General features: G+C 36.5%; 1 protein-coding gene across 2 annotated transcripts in view; it reads left to right on the forward strand.

Moving 5' to 3' along the window:
• Positions 1-21,296, forward strand: part of LOC123549193 (metallophosphoesterase 1-like) — a 57,187-nt gene that overhangs the window by 6,488 nt on the left and 29,403 nt on the right. For both annotated transcript variants that reach the window (XM_053545602.1, XM_045337075.2), the window contains 3 exons: positions 183-259; positions 12,206-12,430; positions 17,080-17,150. In XM_053545602.1, coding sequence (XP_053401577.1) covers positions 201-259; positions 12,206-12,430; positions 17,080-17,150 — 355 coding nt within the window. In that variant the 5' untranslated portion in view covers positions 183-200. Of the gene's footprint in view, positions 1-182; positions 260-12,205; positions 12,431-17,079; positions 17,151-21,296 lie in introns of those variants that run through there.

Consider the following 21,296-nt stretch of genomic DNA (forward strand, 5'->3'; position numbering starts at 1 on the left):
TTGCAGCTGTGTAAAGGGCACAGTATAGATGATGGTAAACCCTTTGGTCAGTATTACTACAAAGGCAAAGTTTATTTACATGTCTTGACCATTCATTCCATGTTCTGCTTGTTTCTTTATTCGTATGCACAGAAAATAATAAAATGTTATGTAATAATAATGATTTATATGTATATTTCTAGTGTTAGACAGAAAGAGAAATGATCAAGCATATCAAACTGTCCAGTTTCTTGATGTTGTTCAACCAACTGCCATCAAGGTAACTTATTACAAAATTAATGTGACACATGTGGTGCAAAGTTTATGTAGTATACATTTTTAGCTCACATGTCACAAAGTGACAATGTGAGCTTTTGTGATCACGCAGCGTCTGTCGTCCGTCGTCCGTTCGTGCGTGCGTAAACTTTTGCTTGTGACCACTCTAGAGGTCACATTTTTCATGGGATCTTTATGAAAGTTGGTCAGAATGTTTATCTTGATAATATCTAGGTCAAGTTCAAAACTGGGTCAACTGTGATCAAAAACTAGGTCAGTTAGTCAAATAATAAAAAAACCTTGTGACCTCTCTAGAGGCCATATTTTTCATGGGATCTATATGAAAGTTGGTCAGAATGTTCATCTTGATGATATCTAGGTCAAGTTTGAAACTGGGTCAACTGTGATCAAAAAGTAGGTCAGTAGGTCAAATAATAAAAAAACCTTGTGACCTCTCTAGAGGCCATATTTTTCATGGGATCTTCATGAAAATTATTCAGAATGTTCATCTTGATGATATCTAGGTCAAGTTCGAAACTGGGTCACGTGCCATCAAAAACTAGGTCAGTAGGTCAAATAATAAAAAAACCTTGTGACCTCTCTAGAGGCCATATTTTTCATGGGATCTGTATGAAAGTTGGTCAGAATGTTCATCTTGATGATATCTAGGTCAAGTTCGAAACTGGGTCAACTGCGATCAAAAAGAAGGTCAGTAGGTCAAATAATAAAAAAACCTTGTGACCTCTCTAGAGGCCATATTTTTTATGGGATCTGTATGAAAGTTGGTCAGAATGTTCATCTTGATGATATCTAGGTCAAGTTAGAAACTGGGTCAACTGCGGTCAAAAACTAGGTCAGTAGGTCTAAAAATAGAAAAACCTTGTGACCTCTCTAGAGGCCATTCTTGTGAATGGATTTTCATGAAAATTAGTCAGAATGTTCACCTTGATGATATCTAGGTCAAGTTCAAAACTGGGTCACATGCCGTCAATAACTAGGTCAGTAGGTCAAATAACAAAAAAACCTTGTGACCTCTTTAGAGGCCATATTTTTCATGGGATCTGTATGAAAATTGGTCAGAAATTTTATCTTGATGATATCTAGGTCAAGTTCGAAACTTGTTCAACTGCGGTCAAAAACTAGGTCAGTAGGTCTAAAAATAGAAAAACCTTGTGACCTCTCTAGAGGCCATACTTTTCAATGGATCTTCATGAAATTAAGTCAGAACGTTCACCTTGATGACATCTAGGTCTTGTTCGAAACTTGGTCACGTGTTTTTAATAACTAGGTCAGTAGGTCAAATAACAAAAACGCCTTGTGACCGCTCTAGAGGCCATATTTTTCATTGGAACTATATGAAAATTGGTCTGAATGTTCATCTTGATGATATCTAGGTCAGGTTTGAAACTGGGTCAACTGCGGTCAAAAACTAGGTCAGTAGGTCTAAAAATAGAAAAACCTTGTGACCTCTCTAGAGGCCATACTTTTGAATGGATCTTCATGAAAATTGGTCAGAATGTTCACCTTGATGATATCTAGGTCAGTTTCTAAACTAGGTCACGTGCCTTCAATAACTAGGTCAGTAGGTCAAATAATAAAAAATCTTGTGACCTCTCTAAAGGCCATATTTTTCAGTGGATCTTCATGAAAATTGGTTAGAATTTTTATCTTGATGATATCTAGATCAGATTCAACACTGGGTCACATGAGCTCAAAAACTAGGTCACAATGTCAAATAATAGAAAAAAACGACATCATACTCGGTTTAAAACTGGGTCATGTGGGGACAGGTGAGCAATTCAGGACCATCATGGTCCTCTTGTTTATTATGGGAGATGCTAATATCATTCTGTCAATAATGAGATTCCTGCAAAAACATGACACAGTGTCAATTTCATGATAGTAAGTAAGTAAGTAAGTAAGTAAGTAACGACTTTATTTAAAGTGGATAACATATACGGCATTGGATACATTTTTCAAAACCGATTAACAATATGATCCACTGTATACAATGTATAACTATGTACAGAACATCAAACATACATGTAATAAAACTATATACAGATATAACAAACCTGAAAGGAGAACATTATAATATGGACAGAAGTAAAAGGCAATGACAATGAATCAATTTTATGTAAAAATGTACAACCTAAACATATAAAATATATCAAATCAAGAAAAACTCAAAATATGACAACATGTGACTATTAATATTGCTTTGTAATCTAATTATATATAACAGAGAAGTGCCACTTAAGATATGATCTTCTGAATTTTTCTAACGTATCTAAGGAGCGTATATGTATAGGAATGTTGTTCCAAATTACAGCTCCAGAGTACTGTAATGATTTACGAAAGAATTCAATTCTTGGCTTTGGTACTTTAATTTCATTGTTTTCATTTGATCTAAGCTGGGGATCACATGTTTGTTTTTCAATAAATTTTGAAGCAAGGTGTTCAGTAGAGTGATCTTTAATGGATTTATAAACAAGGATTGCCTTTTTATACTTTATTCTTTCAGAAAAAGTCATCCATTTTAATTCTTTAAACAATTCAGCTGATGGAGCATTATATTCTTTGTCAAGTATGATTCTTGCGGCACGTTTTTGAAATTTTAAGACAGATTCTAGAAGCTCATCAGTACAGTTCCCCCATATAGTACAACAATAATCAAGGTGCGGTAAAATGTAAGAATTGAAAAATAGTTTTCTTGAATGTAGGTTCAGGTAAGATTTTATTCGTAAAAGAAGATATAAATTGGAATTGCATTTTTTCATAGTTTGTTCAACTTGGATCTTCCAGTTCAGATGTTCATCAACATGTACTCCTAACAGCTTTTCATGTGATGAATATGATAGGGGCTGACCCTGCATTTGTATGCTATTAGAACTGATGTGATTTTTAATTTTATTGTTGTTATAAGAGGCTGTGATATACATAGTTTTAGTTTTAGATACGTTTGGAAGCATTGAGTTTTCTTTGCACCATTCATCTACTTTGTTAATGTCAGATTGCAGGGTGTTGTGTACTTCAGTCACAGTTTTACCAAATGCAGACATTGTTGCATCATCAGCAAACATGTCAATGGATGAGTTACGTGTGTGTAAAGGAAGGTCATTTATATATAGTATAAAAAGTATAGGCCCAAGAACAGAGCCTTGTGGAACTCCCGCAGAAATTTCTTTGGGAGAAGAAAGCTGTCCAGATACACATACTTGTTGAGAGCGGTTCTCTAAATACGATGATAACCATTTAACAGAGGTTTCACTGAACTTATACAGGTATAATTTTTCTATTAACAAAGAGTGGTTTACAAGGTCAAACGCTTTTGTTAGATGTAGAAATATAGTGCCAACAAAAGAGTTTTTATTAATGGCATTAATCCAGTCATCAATTATATTTGTAAGTGCAGTCTCACAGGAGTGATTTGCTCGAAAGCCTGATTGTTTGGAATGCAGAAGATGATAAGTTTCCAAGAAATCCTTTATTTGATTTGAAACATGCCTTTCAATAAGCTTAGATAATATTGGAAGTATTGATATTGGTCTATAGTTAGATTTGTCAGATTTTGAATGCTTTTTATAAATTGGTGTTATTTTGGCTGTTTTAAACTTTCCTGGAAATTTGCATTGTGTTAAACTTAGGTTAATTATCTTTGTGAGAGGTTGAGCTATTATTTGATGACTTATCTTTAATATTCTGGAGCCTATGTCATCTAACCCAGTTGCCTTCGATTCATCTAGTGATTTTAATTCCTTTAGTATGAATTCTTCAGTAATGGGTTGTATTTGAAATGAGTTATTTTCAACTTTACTTTCAACAAATTCTTTAATGATTTTTTCACTTTCAGGTGTAAGATGTTCTGGTGGATTTGGTACTGTTTTAAAAACATTTGCAAAAAAGTGTTAAATACTTCAGCAGTTGCCTTTGGATCTATTATTGGGTTTCCATTATCGTCATTAATGTAATTGGTTTGATAATTTTTACTTTTACCAGATAAATCTTGGAGATGTTTCCATAACTTCTTAGTGTCTTTCTTACTGTTGTTGATATTTTGTGAGTAAAATGACTTTTTTGCCTCTTTGGTAAGAGATTTTACTTTTTTTCTCCAGAACTTGAATTCACCTTGGTTTTTTGACCTCTTAGCTTGAGTTTTTGAGTTTATTGCATTCTTGATTTCTGGGTTAAACCAGTCTGGTTGTTGTTTATACTTAACCCGACGCTCTTTCTTGGGCAGATGCTGATTCATAACTTCAAGAAAGATTTTAAGAAATGTGTCTAGGGCATCATCTGCGTCATCATAAATGTCTATCACGGACCATGGTTGCCTTTCTAGGTCATGTAAAAATTCTTGTTCTTTGAAGTTTTTATAAGACCTGTATTTGATTGTTGAATGTAATGGGCCATTTCTTGATTTGTTTGAAAGCTTGCGAGTAAAACAGACAGGAAAGTGGTCGCTAAATGCAAGTGGTGGTATTTGTATGTTTGTTATGTTTGATGGGTAATTTGTATAAAGATGGTCAATAATTGTTGAAGATGCATTCGTGACTCTTGTTGGTTTATCTACTAGTTGAGTGAGATTGTGTGCATTTACTATGTTGTTCCATTCACTATTTATTGTTCTGTTTTCAAAACAGTTATAGTTAAAATCTCCAAGAAGAATTGTTTCTTTATTTTCTGAATACACTATCTCTAAGGATTTTTCAAATTCTTTATTCCATGACTGGTTTGAGGAAGGTGGTCTATATACGTAGCAGAAAAGAAGAGATTTTTGGTTAGTAGTTGGCTTGATTTCTAACCATAATGTTTCTAAATTTTCATTTTCAAGATCTTTTCTTTGCCAACATGGGTAGTTTGATTTTACATATGCAATAATTCCACCACCATGCGTGTGTCTGTCTTTTCTAAACATCTGATAATTTTTTTAATTTAATTCATTGTCAGAAAAATGATCATTCAAAAATGTTTCACACAAGCAAAGTACATCTAATTCAATATTTTCATCCAAAAAGTATTTGAGCTCATTCAGTTTGGGATACAGATAGTGGATATTCAGATGCATAAAGTTAAGACCTTTCCTTGTAAATAAATAATTACTAATATTGTTTGGAACAGAAACATAATAAGAACATGATAATAGATGAAACAAAAATTTATGACCTGCACTGGCACAATTAACCATTTAATTTGCTTATTCAGTTTAAAATGGCCATTTTCTGTACAGTTTTATCAAATTTTTCATTGTTTCATCTGTATTTTTATGCCCCCGAAGGGAGGCATATAGTTTTTGAACCGTCTGTCAGTCTGTCGGTCTGTCGGTCGGTCAGTCTGTCTGTCCGCAGTTTTCGTGTCCGGTCCATATCTTTGTCATCGATGGATGGATTTTCAAATAACTTGGCATGAATGTGTACCACAGTAAGACGACGTGTGGCGCGCGCAAGACCCAGGTCCGTAGCTCAAAGGTCAAGGTCACACTTAGACGTTAAAGGTCATTTTTCATGATACTGCATTCGTGTCCGGTCCATATCTATGTCATCGATGGATGGATTTTCAAATAACTTGGCATGAATGTGTACCACAGTAAGATGACGTGTCGCGCGCAAGACCCAGGTCCGTAGCTCAAAGGTCAAGGTCACACTTAGATGTTAAAGGTCATTTTTCATGATAGTGCATTCGTGTCCGGTCCATATCTTTGTCATCCATGGATGGATTTTCAAATAACTTGGCATGAATGTGTACCACAGTAAGACGACTTGTCGCGCGCAAGACCCAGGTCCGTAGCTCAAAGGTCAAGGTCACACTTAGACGTTAAAGGTCATATTTCATGATAGTGCATTGATGGGCGTGTCCGGTCCATATCTTTGTCATTCATGCATGGATTTTAAAATTATTTGGCATGAATTTGTACCACAGTAAGACGATGTGTTGCACGCAAGACCCAGGTCCGTAGGTCAAAGGTCCTAAACTCTTACATCGGCCATAACTATTCATTCAAAGTGCCATCGGGGGCATGTGTCATCCTATGGAGACAGCTCTTGTTTTCTTATTTTTTTTACACATTGTACATTAAGTGAGCCGCACCATGAGAAAACCAACTTAGTGCCTTAGTGTGACAACATGGATCCGGACCAGCCTGCGCATCAGGATCCATGCTGTTCGCTTTCAAAGTCTATTGCAATTAGAGAAATCATTAGCGAAAACAGCATGGATCCTGACCAGACTGCACGGATCCATGCTTGTCGCAAACGCACTATGTTGATATTCTCATGGCACGGCTCTTCTGATTTTACATAGCTGTGTCATTTACTTTCCATTTATCATTACATCAGTTTGAAACTGTTATTATGATTTTTTTCAAATAACAAGAAAAGAAGGCAGAAGAAAAAAACTTGTGCACAAATTTTTATTTGCTGCATCAGTTCTGATGACCAGTGTTTAAGGACAATTATTGCTTCCCTGATATAACTTTATTTAAGAATGCTGGTATTGTTATTAACATTTGGATACAAAAAAATCCATGTTGAAATTTATTGTTTTGTGTTTGTGGAAACTGTACACAGCTAAAGATGCAGGGGAACACTAATATAATTATATATCTTAACTCTGAGCGATTCTGTCTAGAGATGAGAAATGTAGAATTTTATCAAGTTACGGAAGTATTGAAACCCGTATGTTTCATTTGTCTTCGTAAGTAACAACATTATTTATTTTATCAACTCCATTGATAGCTATAAATAAATGCCTCGTTTGAATAAAATACATGTATGTGTTGAAAAAATAATGTTCAGGGCTGGATGTTTTAAAAAGTGAAAGCAAAATAAAGATAAAAGTTTAGAAAAAAATTTAATTATTAAATTTTGTTGATTGATAGATTCAGCTTTAAGTTAGTATTAATGACAGTGTCTGCTTTTTTAGCTCACCTGTCACAAAGTGACAAGGTGAGCTTTTGTGTTCGCGTGGCGTCCATCGTCCGTCGTCTGTGCGTCCGTGCGTGCGTGCATAAACTTTTGCTTGTGACCACTCTAGAGGTCACATTTTTCATGGGATCTTTATGAAAATTGGTCAGAATGTTCATCTTGATGATATCTAAGTCAAGTTCGAAACTGGGTCATGTGCGGTCAAAAACCAGGTCAGTAGGTCTAAAAATAGAAAAACCTTGTGACCTCTCTAGAGGCCATATTTTTCATGAGATCTTCATGAAAATTAATCAGAATGTTCACCTTGATGATATCTAGGTCAAGTTCGAAACTGGGTCACGTGGGGTCAAAAACTAGGTCAGTAGGTCTAAAAATAGAAAAACCTTGTGACCTCTCTAGAGGCCATATTTCTCAATGAATCTTCATGAAAGTTGGTCTGAATGTTCATCTTGATGATATCTAGGTCAGGTTTGAAACTGGGTCACGTGGGGTCAAAAACTAGGTCAGTAGATCTAAAAATAGAAAAACCTTGTGACCTCTCTAGAGGCCATATTTTTCATGAGATCTTCATGAAAATTGGTCAGAATGTTCAGCTTGATGATATCTAGGTCAGGTTTGAAACTGGGTCACGTGGGGTCAAAAACTAGGTCAGTCGGTCTAAAAATAGAAAAACCTTGTGACCTCTCTAGAGGTCATATTTTTCAATGGATCTTCATGAAAATTGGTCAGAATGTTCACCTTGATGATATCTAGGTCAAGGTTGAAACTGGGTCACGTGCGGTCAAAAACTAGGTCAGTAGGGTTGAAAATAGAAAAACTTTGTGACCTCTCTAGAGGCCATATTTTTCATGGGATCTTTATGAAAATTGGTCAGAATGTTCATCTTGATGATATCTAGGTCAGGTTTGAAACTGGGTCACGTGCAGTCAATAACTAGGTCAGTAGATCTAAAAATAGAAAAACATTGTGACCTCTCTAGAGGCCATATTTTTTTCATGAGATCTTCATGAAAATTGGTCAGAATGTTCAGCTTGATGATATCTAGGTCAGGTTTGAAACTGGGTCACGTGCGGTCAAAAACTAGGTCAGTCGGTCTAAAAATAGAAAAACCTTGTGACCTCTCTAGCGGTCATATTTTTCAATGGATCTTCATGAAAATTGGTCTGAATGTTCACCTTGATGATATCTAGGTCAAGGTTGAAACTGGGTCACGTGCGGTCAAAAACTAGGTCAGTAGGTCTGAAAATAGAAAAACTTTGTGACCTCTCTAGAGGCCATATTTTTCATGGGATCTTCATGAAAATTGGTCAGAATGTTCATCTTGATGATATCTAGGTCATTTTTGAAACTGGGTCACGTGCAGTCAATAACTAGGTCAGTAGATCTAAAAATAGAAAAACATTGTGACCTCTCTAGAGGCCATATTTTTCAAGAGATCTTCATGAAAATTGGTCAGAATGTTCATCTTGATGATATCTAGGTCAAGTTTGAAACTTGGTCACATGCGGTCAAAATCTAGAACAGTAGGTCTAAAAATAGAAAATCTTTGTGATGACTCTAGAGGCCATATTTCTCAATGGATCTTCATGAAAATTGTAGAGAATGTTCAGCTTGATGATATTTAGGTCAAGTTTAAAAGTGGGTCACGTGCTTTCTAAAACTAGGTCATTAGGTCAAATAATAGAAAAACCTTGTGACCTCTCTAGAGGTCATATTTTTCAATGGATCTTCATGAAAATTGGTCAGAATTTTTTATCTTGATGATATCTAGGTCACATGCGCTCAAAAACTAGGTCACTTTGTCAAATAATAGAAATAACGATGTCATACTCAGTTCAACACTGGGTCATGTGGGGATAGGTGAGCAATTCAGGACCATCATGGTCCTCTTGTTTGTTTTATAGGGGGAATAGTGAGAGTGCCTAAAAACAGGGGAAATTTTAACATACCAAAACTATGTTTCTCTCCAAAAGAAAATGTCTTCAAAGAAAATTGACCTGTGTTTTAAATGGTATATCGTTTAGTAATTATAAAAGATAATTTATTCTGTTTTTGATTGGAATATATAAAAAGGGAATTTTTATCAGAAATTTTGAAAAAAATAATACTTAATAATTTTTAGCTCACCTTGTGATCGCGCAGCGTCCGTCATCCGTCAGTCCGTCCGTCCGTCCATAAACTTTTGCTTGTGACCACTCTAGAGGTCACATTTTTCATGGGGTCTTTATGAAAATTGGTTAGAATGTTCACCTTGATGATATCTAGGTCAAGTTCGAAACTGGATCACGTGCGGTCAAAAACTAGGTCAGTAGGTCTAAAAATAGAAAAACCTTGTGACCTCTCTAGAGCCATATTTTTCAAAGATCTTCATGAAAATTGGTCAGAATGTTCAACTTGATGATATCTAGGTCAAGTTCGAAACTGGGTCACGTGCCATCAAAAACTAGGTCAGTAGGTCAAATAATAGAAAAACCTTGTGACCTCTCTAGAGGCCATATTTTTCATGATATCTGTATGAAAGTTGGTCTGGATGTTCACCTTGATGATATCTAGGTCAAGTTTGAAACTGGGTCACGTGCGGTCAAAAACTAGGTCAGTAGATCTAAAAATAGAAAAACCTTGTGACCTCTCTAGAGGACTTTCTTATGAATGGATCTTCATGAAAATTGGTCAGAATGTTCACCTTGATGATATCTAGGTCAGGTTCGAAACTGGGACATGTGCGGTCAATAACTAGGTCAGTAGGTCAAATAATAAAAAACCTTGTGACCTCTCTAGAGGCTGTATTTTTCATGGGAACTGTATGAAAGTTGGTCTGTATGTTCAGCTTGATGATATCTAGGTCAGGTTCGAAACTGGGTCAACTGTGGTCAAAATCTAGGTCAGTAGATCTAAAAATAGAAAAACCTTGTGACCTCTCTAGAGGCCATACTTTCAAATGGATCTTCATGAAAATTGTTCAGAATGTTCACCTTGATGATATCTAGGTCAGGTTCGAAACTAGGTCACGTGCGGTCAATAACTAGGTCAGTAGGTCAAAAAATAGAAAAACCTTGCGACCTCTCTAGAGGCCATATTTTTCATGGGATCTGTATGAAAGTTGGTCTGAATGTTTATCATGATGATATCTAGGTCAAGTTTGAAACTGGGTCAACTGCGGTCAAAAACTAGGTCAGTAGGTCTAAAAATAGAAAATCCTTATGACCTCTCTAGAGGCCATACTTTCAAATGGATCTTCATGAAAATTGGTCAGAATGTTCACCTTGATGATATCTAGGTCAAGTTCGAAACTGGGTCACGTGCCGTAAAAAACTAGGTCAGTAGGTCAAATAATGAAAAAAACTTGTGACCTCTCTAGAGGCCATATTTTTAAACGGATCTTCATGAAAATTGGTCATAATTTTTATCTTGATGATATCTAGGTCAGGTTCAAAACTGGGTCACATTAGCTCAAAAACTAGGTCACTATGTCAAATAATAGAAAAAACAACGTCATACGCAGTTCAAAACTTGGTCATGTGGGAACAGGTGAGCGATTCAGGACCATCATGGTCCTCTTGTTGGAGAGGGGGATGGAGCTGAACAGTTGCAAAAAACCCAACTGAATTTAATAAATCTGACAAACCCTAAGGTTATAAAATTGAGCTTGCAGTTCAGAATGCATCTGTTGTACTTTGCTAACAGTTTCTCTAATTGCAGTAGGCTTTAAATGGGAACAGCCCTGACCAGACTGCACGGATGCGCAGATTGGTCTAGATCCATGCAGGTCGCAAATGCACTATGTTGGTTTTCTCATGGTGTGGCTCATGGTGTTGTTACAAAATGCTACTTTGTTTATTTCAAACAGAATAAAACTTAAAAGGTTGAGGTTGATGTACCCCACCTCCCATTTTAGTACTTCTACTTTTTTGGAAAGTCTTAAGAATAAATAAACATTGTTATCATGCATGCAATAAGGAAAACAAAATTAAGTAATTTTGAACTCAATCAAATATTTGTATTTATGATAAAGTAATTAGTTACAACAGACTTGCAAGGTTAAAATGAATGATAACCTGACTCCTTTAATTTGTTTCTGTAATGCATTTAGATTTGTTATCATAGTAACATTTTCGTTTTTCACCTTTTCCCACATTTCTGCAAAAATGTAACTTTTCTTGTCTTGATTGAGTAGTTTGCAGGTACTGGTTTTGACTTGATAAGATTAGCTTCCAGTTGGGTGTCAGTTTAGAGTGTAAAAGTAATGTTTAAGGAGAACAAATTATTTTCGTTTAGATCATTTTCATCAAATTTCGTTTACTTGAGACCTCCCTAGATGCACTGTTCAAGAAAATTAAATTTATGTTTTACTGTATCTAGTGAAGCGACTAATATTATTACTTCTGTTATCATCATAATGTCAAAAAAAAATGGTTATGCATTATGACAGACCTGGTAACTGCTTGAGTCTTGTAACTGTTAATTTAATAGAGGATATTACATGATTGTCTTTTCATATTGACTTTATTAAATGAGGCTCTGCCAAGCATTTTATCAGTTTTATTCAAAGAGTTTATTAAATTTAATGTGGAAAGACAATTTTCTTTTTATCACATGTAAGCTTTTCCTGCTGAAACATCAAAATTTCTTCTATCTCTAACTAAATTCGACCAACGTCTCCTATACTTAAAACAACATTAGCGTCAGAACAAGTGTAATACCAAAGTTGTAATTGAGCTGCGCCATGAGAAAACCAACATAGTGGCTTTGCGACCAGCATGGATCCAGACCAGCCTGCGCATCCGCGCAGTCTGGTCAGGATCCATGCTGTTCGCTAACGATTTCTCTAATTCCAATAGACAATGAAAGTGAACAGCATGGATCCTGACAAGACTGCGCAGATGCGAAGGCTGGTCTGGATCCATGGTGGTCACAAAGCCACTATGTTGGTTTTCCCATGGTGCGGCTCATATAATGGTTGTATTTTACTTCTACAATGTCAGACTGTCAAACATGTGATAATATTTTTTTTATATTTCTTCTATTTGAAGGTTCTGTTTCTATATACGGACTCGTAGATTGGTTCGAGTGGTTGTCATAGTGTTTCTGATAGTGTTCTATTGCGAGTTCCTACACTACTACCTGGTGCTGCTGTGGTGCATGTGGCCATCTCTTGCCAGTGAAGGCATCACAGGAACCAAGCCGGTGCGAGCTATGTTCATCGGGGACACACATATACTGGGTTCTGATGCACACTGGTTTGATAAACTGAGAAGGTATGATATTTATTAGACTGAGTCCAAGGTTGAAAGCTGAGTTTGTAAACCAGTCAGAACTCCAGCATCTGATTGGTTGGTTCCAAAGACAGTCTTGAAATTGACCAATGATAACACTTTATTCCAAGACTGGTTTTCAAACTCAAATTTTTGTAACCAGAAGTTGGGTTGATTTATCCCTGAGACTTTTCTAAAAGTTTTATAACCTTGGGAATTGATTTCTACCTTACTTTTTAGCTCGACTATACGAAGTATAAGGAGAGCTATCCTACTCGCCCCGGCGTCGGCGTCGGCGTCTTTCCGCGTCCACACCTTGGTTAAAGTTTTGGTGCACGTTCTCTTTTTTCAACTTATCTCTGTAATTACTTGATGGATTTGATTCAAACTTGAAATACTTATTCCTCATCATCATCCACATCATCTGACATAAGGGCCATAACTCTGGCACCAATATTTCATGAATTATTCCCCCTTTTCACTTAGATTTTCAGGTTAAAGTTTTGATGCACTTTCACTCTATCTCTGTTATTACTGAATGGATTTGATTCAAACTTAAAATAGTTGTTCAACATCATCACCCACATCATATGACACAAGGTGCATAACTTTGGCACCATTTTTTTATGAATTATTCCCCCTTTTTACTTAGAATTTCAGGTTAAAGTTTTGGTGCACTTTCACTCTACCTCTGTTATTACTGAATGGATTTGATTCAAACTTGAAATAGTTGTTCAGCATCATCACCCACATCATATGAAACAAGATGCATAACTCTGGCACAATTTTTCATGAATTATTCCCCTTTTTACTTTGAATTTCAGGTTAAAGTTTAATGTACTTTCACTCTATCTCTGTTATTGCTGAATGGATCTGATTCAAACTTAAACAATTGTTCAACATCGTTACCCTTATCATATGACACAAGGTGCATAACTCTGGGACCAATTTTCATGAATTATTTCCCCTTTTTGCTTAGAATTTTAGGTTGAAGTTTTGATGCACTTTCACTCTGTCTCTGTTATTACTGAATGGATTTGATTCAAACTTAAAATAGTTGTTCAACATCATCATCCACACCATGTGATGCAAGGTGCATAACTCTGGCACCAATTTTCCATTAATTATTCCCCCTTTTTACTTAGAATTTTAGGTTAAAGTTTTGATGCACTTTCACTCTGTCTCTGTTATTACTGAATGGATTTGATTCAAACTTAAAATAGTTGTTCAACATCATCACCCACACTATATGACACAAGCTTCATAACTCTGGCACCAATATTTAATGAATTATGCCCCTTTTTGCTTAGGATATACTTATATAGTGTTTCGATACATTTTATCTTTACCTCTCTTATTACTTTAAATTGATATTTTTGACATAGACTCAGGCTATTGTGCAATATCTTCATCCACAATTGGAGTCATTTAACACTCCAGTGACAGCTCTAGTTTCCTCAGATGTGCCCAGTTTCACTATCCAGCATCGAAATAGTCGAGCGCGCTGTCTCCTGTGACAGCTCTTGTTGTTATGCTCCTAGTCTTATTTGTTTAGTATTGAAATTTATTTCACAGTTAAGGCCCTTTAGAAAATATAAACTGTTCATGCTTTTTGCAAAATGCACAGATATCTGTCATTTATCTTACGATAAGCACTAATCCTTGTTTTACAGGTTTTTTTCATATTCTAGTTTGGTAATGACTGACTGTTGCTCTCGGATATTTAAAAGAAATTAGTATATCCAGACATATTCTGTTGCAACCATTGCCCAGTACCTGTCAGACTTGTCAGTATGGTCAGTGGCGAAACTGGAATTCATAGAGAGGTTGAAGAGTCTTTCCATGTAGTTCTCTGGAAGGCTTGGATGGATTATAAAAAAGAAAACCTGGTAGAAATGAAAGAAATGAAGAGTTGTTTAATAATGTTTTGCAGAGTTGTGGCCCCTTCAATAGGGAATCGATCCCTCTATGGTAACATGCGATATATACCGAATGAGATACACTATCGAATTAAAAAATGTGGTCTTCCGGCATGTGCACAGAGCGTCTGAGTTCGGATTTTTTGAAAGAATATGCTTTTTCCTTGTGCGTAATAAGCGTCCACATAACTTGTCCGAACCGCAATGACTTGCACATCAGTACAAATATGTTCAGTATTGTTTTTTATTCCAAAATCTACCTTTAAATTGATACAAACGCATATTTCTGGGCAAGCTAATGGACTGTAATGATTCCCGATTGAGGCACTGCCTTATTTCATAATAGTTTTTAAACCCTTGGTATATTTCAACTTTGGCAGCTATTTGGAATCTGGTCTCCTGCAGTCATTTAGTTCCCACTATTTTAGTTATTTGTTAATGAGAGATGTGTGTTTTATATCATGCATTGTAAATTAGTATTTACTCATCATATGGATAAACATCAGTACAAAAAGACTTGCACCAAGACAAGTTAAGCTTACCTTCTTTTGTTTCAGCTTGAGTGACTTTCAGTTTCAGCACAGGTAGCTTTTAAATTTTTTAATAAACAGATATTTATTGCATGTTGTGAACTCATTTCATATCTTGGGGCCTTTGTGGGAATAGGAATTGTGGTTTCCAACTTTGGAAAGTTGGAAATGATGGATTAATGGCACCATGAATTTTAAGTATTTCATAGTTGTTTTCTCCTCACAATAGTATGCTTGCATTTTTAGCTCACCTGTCACAAAGTGACAAGGTGAGCTTTTGTGATCACGCAGCGTCCGTCGTCCGTCCGTGCGTGCGTGCGTCCGTGCGTAAACTTTTGCTTGTGACCACTCTAGAGGTCACATTTTTCATGGGATTTTTATGAAAATTGGTGAGAATGTTCCCCTTGATGATATCTAGGTCAAGTTCGAAACTGGGTCACGTGCGGTCAAAAACTAGGTCAGTAGGTCTAAAAATAGAAAAACCTTGTGACCTCTCTAGAGGCCAAATATTTCACAAGATCTTCATGAAAATTGGTCAGAATGTTTACCTTGATGATATCTAGGTCAAGTTCGAAACTGGGTAACGTTGCCTCAAAAACTAGGTCAGTAGGTCAAATAATAGAAAAACGTTGTGACCTCTCTAAAGGCCATATTTTTCATGGGATCTGTATGAAAGTTGGTCTGAATGTTCATCTTGATGATATCTAGGTCAAGTTCGAAACTGGGTCACGTGCGGTCAAAAACTAGGTCAGTAGGTCTAAAAATAGAAATACCTTGTGACCTCTCTAGAAGCCATATATTTCATGAGATCTTCATGAAGATTAGTCAGAATGTTCACCTTGATGATATCTAGGTCAGGTTCGAAAGTGGGTCACGTGCCATCAAAAACTAGGTCAGTAGGTCAAATAATAGAAAAACCTTGTGACCTCTCTAGAGGCCATATTTTTCATGGGACCTGTATGAAAGTTAGTCTGAATGTTCATCTTGATGATATCTAGGTCAGTTTTGAAACTGGATCATGTGCCATCAAAAACTAGGTCAGTAGGTCAAATAATAGAAAAACCTTGTGACCTCTTTAGAGGCCATATTTTTCATGGGATCTGTATGAAAGTTGGTCTGAATGTTCATCTTGATGATATATAGGTCAGGTTCGAAACAGGGTCATGTGCGGTCAAAATCTAGGTCAGTAGGTCTAAAAATAGAAAAACCTTGTGACCTCTCTAGAGGCCATACTTGTGGATGGATCTCCATAAAAATTGGTCAGAATGTTCACCTTGATGATATCTAGGTCAAGTTTGAAACTGGGTCACGTGCCCTCAAAAAGTAGGTCAGTAGGTCAAATAATGAAAAAACGTTGTGACCTCTCTAGAGGCCATATTTTTCATGGGATCTGTATGAAAGTTGGTCTGAATGTTTATCTTGATGATATATAGGTCAGGTTTGAAACTGGGTCAACAGAGATCAAAAACTAGGTCAGTAGGTCTTAAAATAGAAAAACCTTGTGACCTCTCTAGAGGCCATACTTTTCATGGGATCTGTATGAAAGTTGGTCTGAATGTTCATCTTGATGATATCTAGGTCAGGTTTGAAACTGGGTCAACTGCGGTCAAAAACTAGGTCAGTAGGTCTAAAATTAGAAAAATCTTTTGACCTCTCTAGAGGCCATATTTTTCAATGGATCTTCATGAAAATTGATCTGAATGTTTGCCTTGATGATATCTAGGTCAGTTTTGAAACTGGGTCACGTGTGGTCAAAAACTAGGCCAGTAGGTATAAAAATAGAAAAACCTTGTGACCTCTTTAGAGACCATATTTTTCATGAGATCTTCATGAAAATTAGTGAGAATGTTCACCTTGATGATATCTAGGTAAAATTCAAAACAGGGTCACGTACCTTCGAAAACTAGGTCAATAGGTCAAATAATAGAAAAACCTTGTGACCTCTCTAGAGACCATATTTTTCAATAGATCTTCACGAAAATTGGTCAGAATTTTTATCTTGATAATATCTAGGTCAAGTTCAAAACTGGGTCACATGAGCTCAAAAACTAGGTCACATGAGCTCAAAAACTAGGTCACTATGTCAAATAATAGAAAATACGACGTCATACTCAAAACTTGGTCATGTGGGAACTGGTGAGCGATTCAGGACCATCATGGTCCTCTTGTGTTAAGAGAAAAATCGTTTTGATTACAATTGCAGAGAATGGCAGATGGTTCGATCATTCCAGGCTAGCATGCTGATACATCATCCAGAAGTGGTCTTTATATTAGGTATGTATGCTTTACAGAAGAATATATCATCACTTCAGTGCAAAATGTGGATCTGCACTGACTTAAAGAAGCAGTTGTTCACTTTTTGTGCTGAGATGATGACATACTTGTATTGCAGAAAACTTTTTTTTAGCCCACCATCATCAGATGGTGGGCTATTAAAATCACTCTGCGTCCGTGGTCCGTCCGTCCGTCATTCCGTCCGTCCGTTAACAATTTCTCATTATCGCATCTCCTCAGAAACTACTGGGGGGATTTTGACCAAACTTAGTCAGAATGATGTATTGGTACCCTAGTTTTGTCCCCCTGAAAATCAGACTGGTTCAACAATTTATGAGTGAGTTATGGCCGTTTGTTTATTTCTATATTTTACATAGATTTATATAGGGAAAAACTTTGAAAACCTTCTTGTCCAAAACCACAGAGCCTAGGGCTTTGATATTTAGTTTGAAGCATCATCTAGTGGTCCTCTACCAAGATGATTCAAATTATTTCTCTGGGGTCAAATATGGCCCCGCCCTGGGGGTCACATGGTTTATATAGACTTATATAGGGAAAAACTTTGAATAACCTCTTGTCCAAAACCACAGGGCCTAGGGCTTTGATATTTTATATGTGACATCATCTAGTGGTCTTCAACTAAGATTGTTCAAATTATACCCCTAGGGTCAAATATGACCCCGCCCTGGGGGTCATATGGTTTACATAGACTTATATAGGGAAAAAATCTTCTTGTCCAGACCACAAAGCCTAAGGCTTTGATACTGGTAATGTAGCATCATCTAGTGGTTCTCTACCAAGTTTGTTCAAATTATCCCCCTAGGGTCAAAAATGGCCCCGCCCCGGGGGTCACATGGTTCATTATAGACTTATATAGGGAAAAGCTTTTAAAATGTTCTTGTCAATAACTACAACATTCAAATTTGGACCTAATATGTTTTTTTGAGTGGCAAGATGAACCTTGACATGAGTTGACCTTGATTTTGACCTAGTGACCTACTTTCACATTTCTGTAGCTACAGCCTTCAAATTTGGACCACATGTATATTTTTGAGTGGCAAGATGAACCTTGACATGAGTTGACCTTGATTTTGACCTAGTGACCTACTTTCACATTTCTGTATCTACAGCCTTCAAATTTGGACCACCTGCATAGTTTTGTGCACTGGAAAAAACTTTGACCTTGATTTTGACCTAGTGACCTACTTTCACATTTTTGAAGGTACAGGCGTCAGATTTGGACCATATGCATAGTTCCGTGATTTAAAATGAAATTTGATATTGATTTTGACCTAGTGACCTACTTTCACATTTCTCAAGCTACAGCCTTCAAATTTGGACCACATGCACTGTTTTGTATTCCGAAATAAAATTTGACCTTGATTTTGACCTAGTGACCTACTTTTACATTTCTCAAGCTACAGCCTTCAAATTTGGACCACATGCATATTTTTGTGTACTGAAATGAACTTTGACCTTTACATTGACCTAGTGACCTACTTTCACATTTTTAGCTCACCTGAGCAATGCTCAGGTGAGTTTTTCTGATCGCTCGATGTCCGGCGTCCGTCGTCTGTCGTCCGTCGTCTGTCAACATTTAGCTTGTGTATGCGATAGAGGCTGTTTTTTTCAATTAATCTTCATGAATATTGGTCAGAATGATAACCTTGATGAAATCTAGGGTGAGTTCGAAAATGGGTCATCTCGGGTCAAAAACTAGGTCACTAGGTCAAATCAAAGAAAAACCTTGTGTATGTGATAGAGGCTGTATTTTTCATTTAATCTTCATGAATATTAGTCAGAATGATAACTTTGATGAAATCTAGGCCGAGTTCGAAAATGGGTCATCTCGGGTCAAAAACTAGGTCACTAGGTCAAATCAAAGAAAAACCTTTTGTATGCGATAGAGGTGGTATTTTTCAATTAATCTTCATGAATATTGGTCAGAATGATAACCTTGATGAAATCTAAGCCGAGTTCGAAAATGGGTCATCTCGGGTCAAAAACTAGGTCACTAGGTCAAATCAAAGAAAAACCTTGTGAATGCGATAGAGGCTGTATTTTTCAATTCTTCTTCATGAATATTGGTCAGAATGATAACCTTGATGAAATCTAGGCCGAGTTCGAAAATGGGTCATCTCTGGTCAAAAACTAGGTCACTAGGTCAAATCAAAGAAAAACCTTATGTATGCGATAGAGGCTGTATTTTTCAATTGATCTTCATGAATTTTGGTCAGAAAGATTGCCTTGATGAAATCTAGGCCGAGTTCGAAAATGGGTCATCTCGGGTCAAAAACTAGGTCACTAGGTCAAATCAAAGAAAAACCTTGTGTATGCGATAGAGGCTGTATTTTTCAATTGATCTTCATGAATTTTGGTCAGAATGATTACCTTGATGAAATCTAGGCTGAGTTCGAAAATGGGTCATCTGGGGTCAAAAACTAGGTCACTAGGTCATATCACGTAGAAACCTTGTGTATGCGATAGAGGCTGTATTTTTCAATTGATCTTCATGAATTTTGGTCAGAATGATTGCCTTGATGAAATTTAGACCAAGTTCGAAAATGGGTCATTTGGGGTCAAAAACTAGGTCACTAGGTCAAATCAAAGAAAAACCTTGTGTATGCAATAGAGGCTGTATTTTTCAACTGATCTTCATGAAATTTAGCCAGAATGATTACCTTGATAAAATCTAGGCTGATTTCGAAAATGGGTCATCTGGGGGTCAAAAACTAGGTCACTAGGTCAAATTGAAGAAAAACATTGTGTATGCAATAGAGGATGTATTTTTCAATTGATCTTCATGAAATTTGGTCAGAGTGATTGCCTTGATGAAAACTAGGTCGGTTTTGAATATGGGTTATCTGAGGTCAAAAACTAGGTCACTAGGTCAAATTAAAGAAAAATCTTGTGTATGCGATAGAGACTGTTTTTTTCAGTTGATATTTATGAAATTTGGTCAGGTTGATTGCCTTAATGAAATCTAGGTCGAATTTGAATATGGGTCGTCTGAGGTCAAAAACTAGGTCACTTGGTCAAATCAAAGAAAAAACTTCTGTATGTGATAGAGGCTGTATTTTTCAGTTGATCTTCATGAATTTTGGTCAGAATGATTGCCTTGATAAAATCTAGGTCGAGTTTGAACATGGGTCATCTAGGGTCAAAAACTAGGTCATATCTAAGAAAATGCTTGTTTTATCGCAAGAGACCAATTTTTTGGTCCAATCTTAATGAAAATTGGTCAGAATATTTGTTTCCATGAAATCACTAGGTCAAACATGTTTTACACTGTTATGGAGTGTTTCTTAGGTGAGCGACCTAGGGCCATCTTGGCCCTCTTGTTAAGGTACAGGCTTCAAATTTGGACCACATGCATAGTTTTGTATTCCGAAATAAAATTTGACCTTGATTTTGACCTAGTGACCTACTTCCACATTTCTCAAGCTATAGCCTTCAAATTTGGACCACATGCATAGTTTTGTGTACCGAAATGAACTTTGACCTTTACATTGACCTAGTGACCTACTTTGACATTTCTGTAGCTACAGGCTTCAAATTTAGACTACATGCATAAGATTGTGTACCGAAACAAACTTTGACCTTGACATTGACCTAGTGACCTACTTTCACATTTCTCAAGCTACAGCTTTCGAATTCGGACCACATGCACAGTGTTGTGTACTGAAATGAAATTTGACCTTGAGCTAGTCAATAAGTCTTGAAATTTGGAACACTCAAAAATGGCACATTGGTGGGCGCCAAGATCACTCTGTGATCTCTTGTTCAGGAAATGTTACAAAGTTTCTCATCTTGATGGATGGTATCATAGACAGTGTCAATGCTGTTGCTATCTGTTGCTGTTGCTGTCTGGCTGGACCCCCTAACCTGTCTGCAGACATCCTTTTGATATTGCAAAAGCAGAAATTTTTGCGAGGGTTTAATTTCCGCTATATATGTGAGGCCCTACATTTCACGAAAATTAGTCCTTGCATAAATATACACCATTAGTATAATTCAAATTCAAGTATGATACCATTTTTACAGTTTCCCGAATATTAAACATCGGGAACATACTAAACTTTCAAATTCGCGAAATTTTGACCCAGCGAAAATATGTGCTTTACAGTAGATGAAAGCAAGCTTTTT

Source organism: Mercenaria mercenaria, chromosome 6 (assembly GCF_021730395.1).
Source record: "Mercenaria mercenaria strain notata chromosome 6, MADL_Memer_1, whole genome shotgun sequence".
Taxonomy (NCBI): domain Eukaryota; kingdom Metazoa; phylum Mollusca; class Bivalvia; order Venerida; family Veneridae; genus Mercenaria; species Mercenaria mercenaria.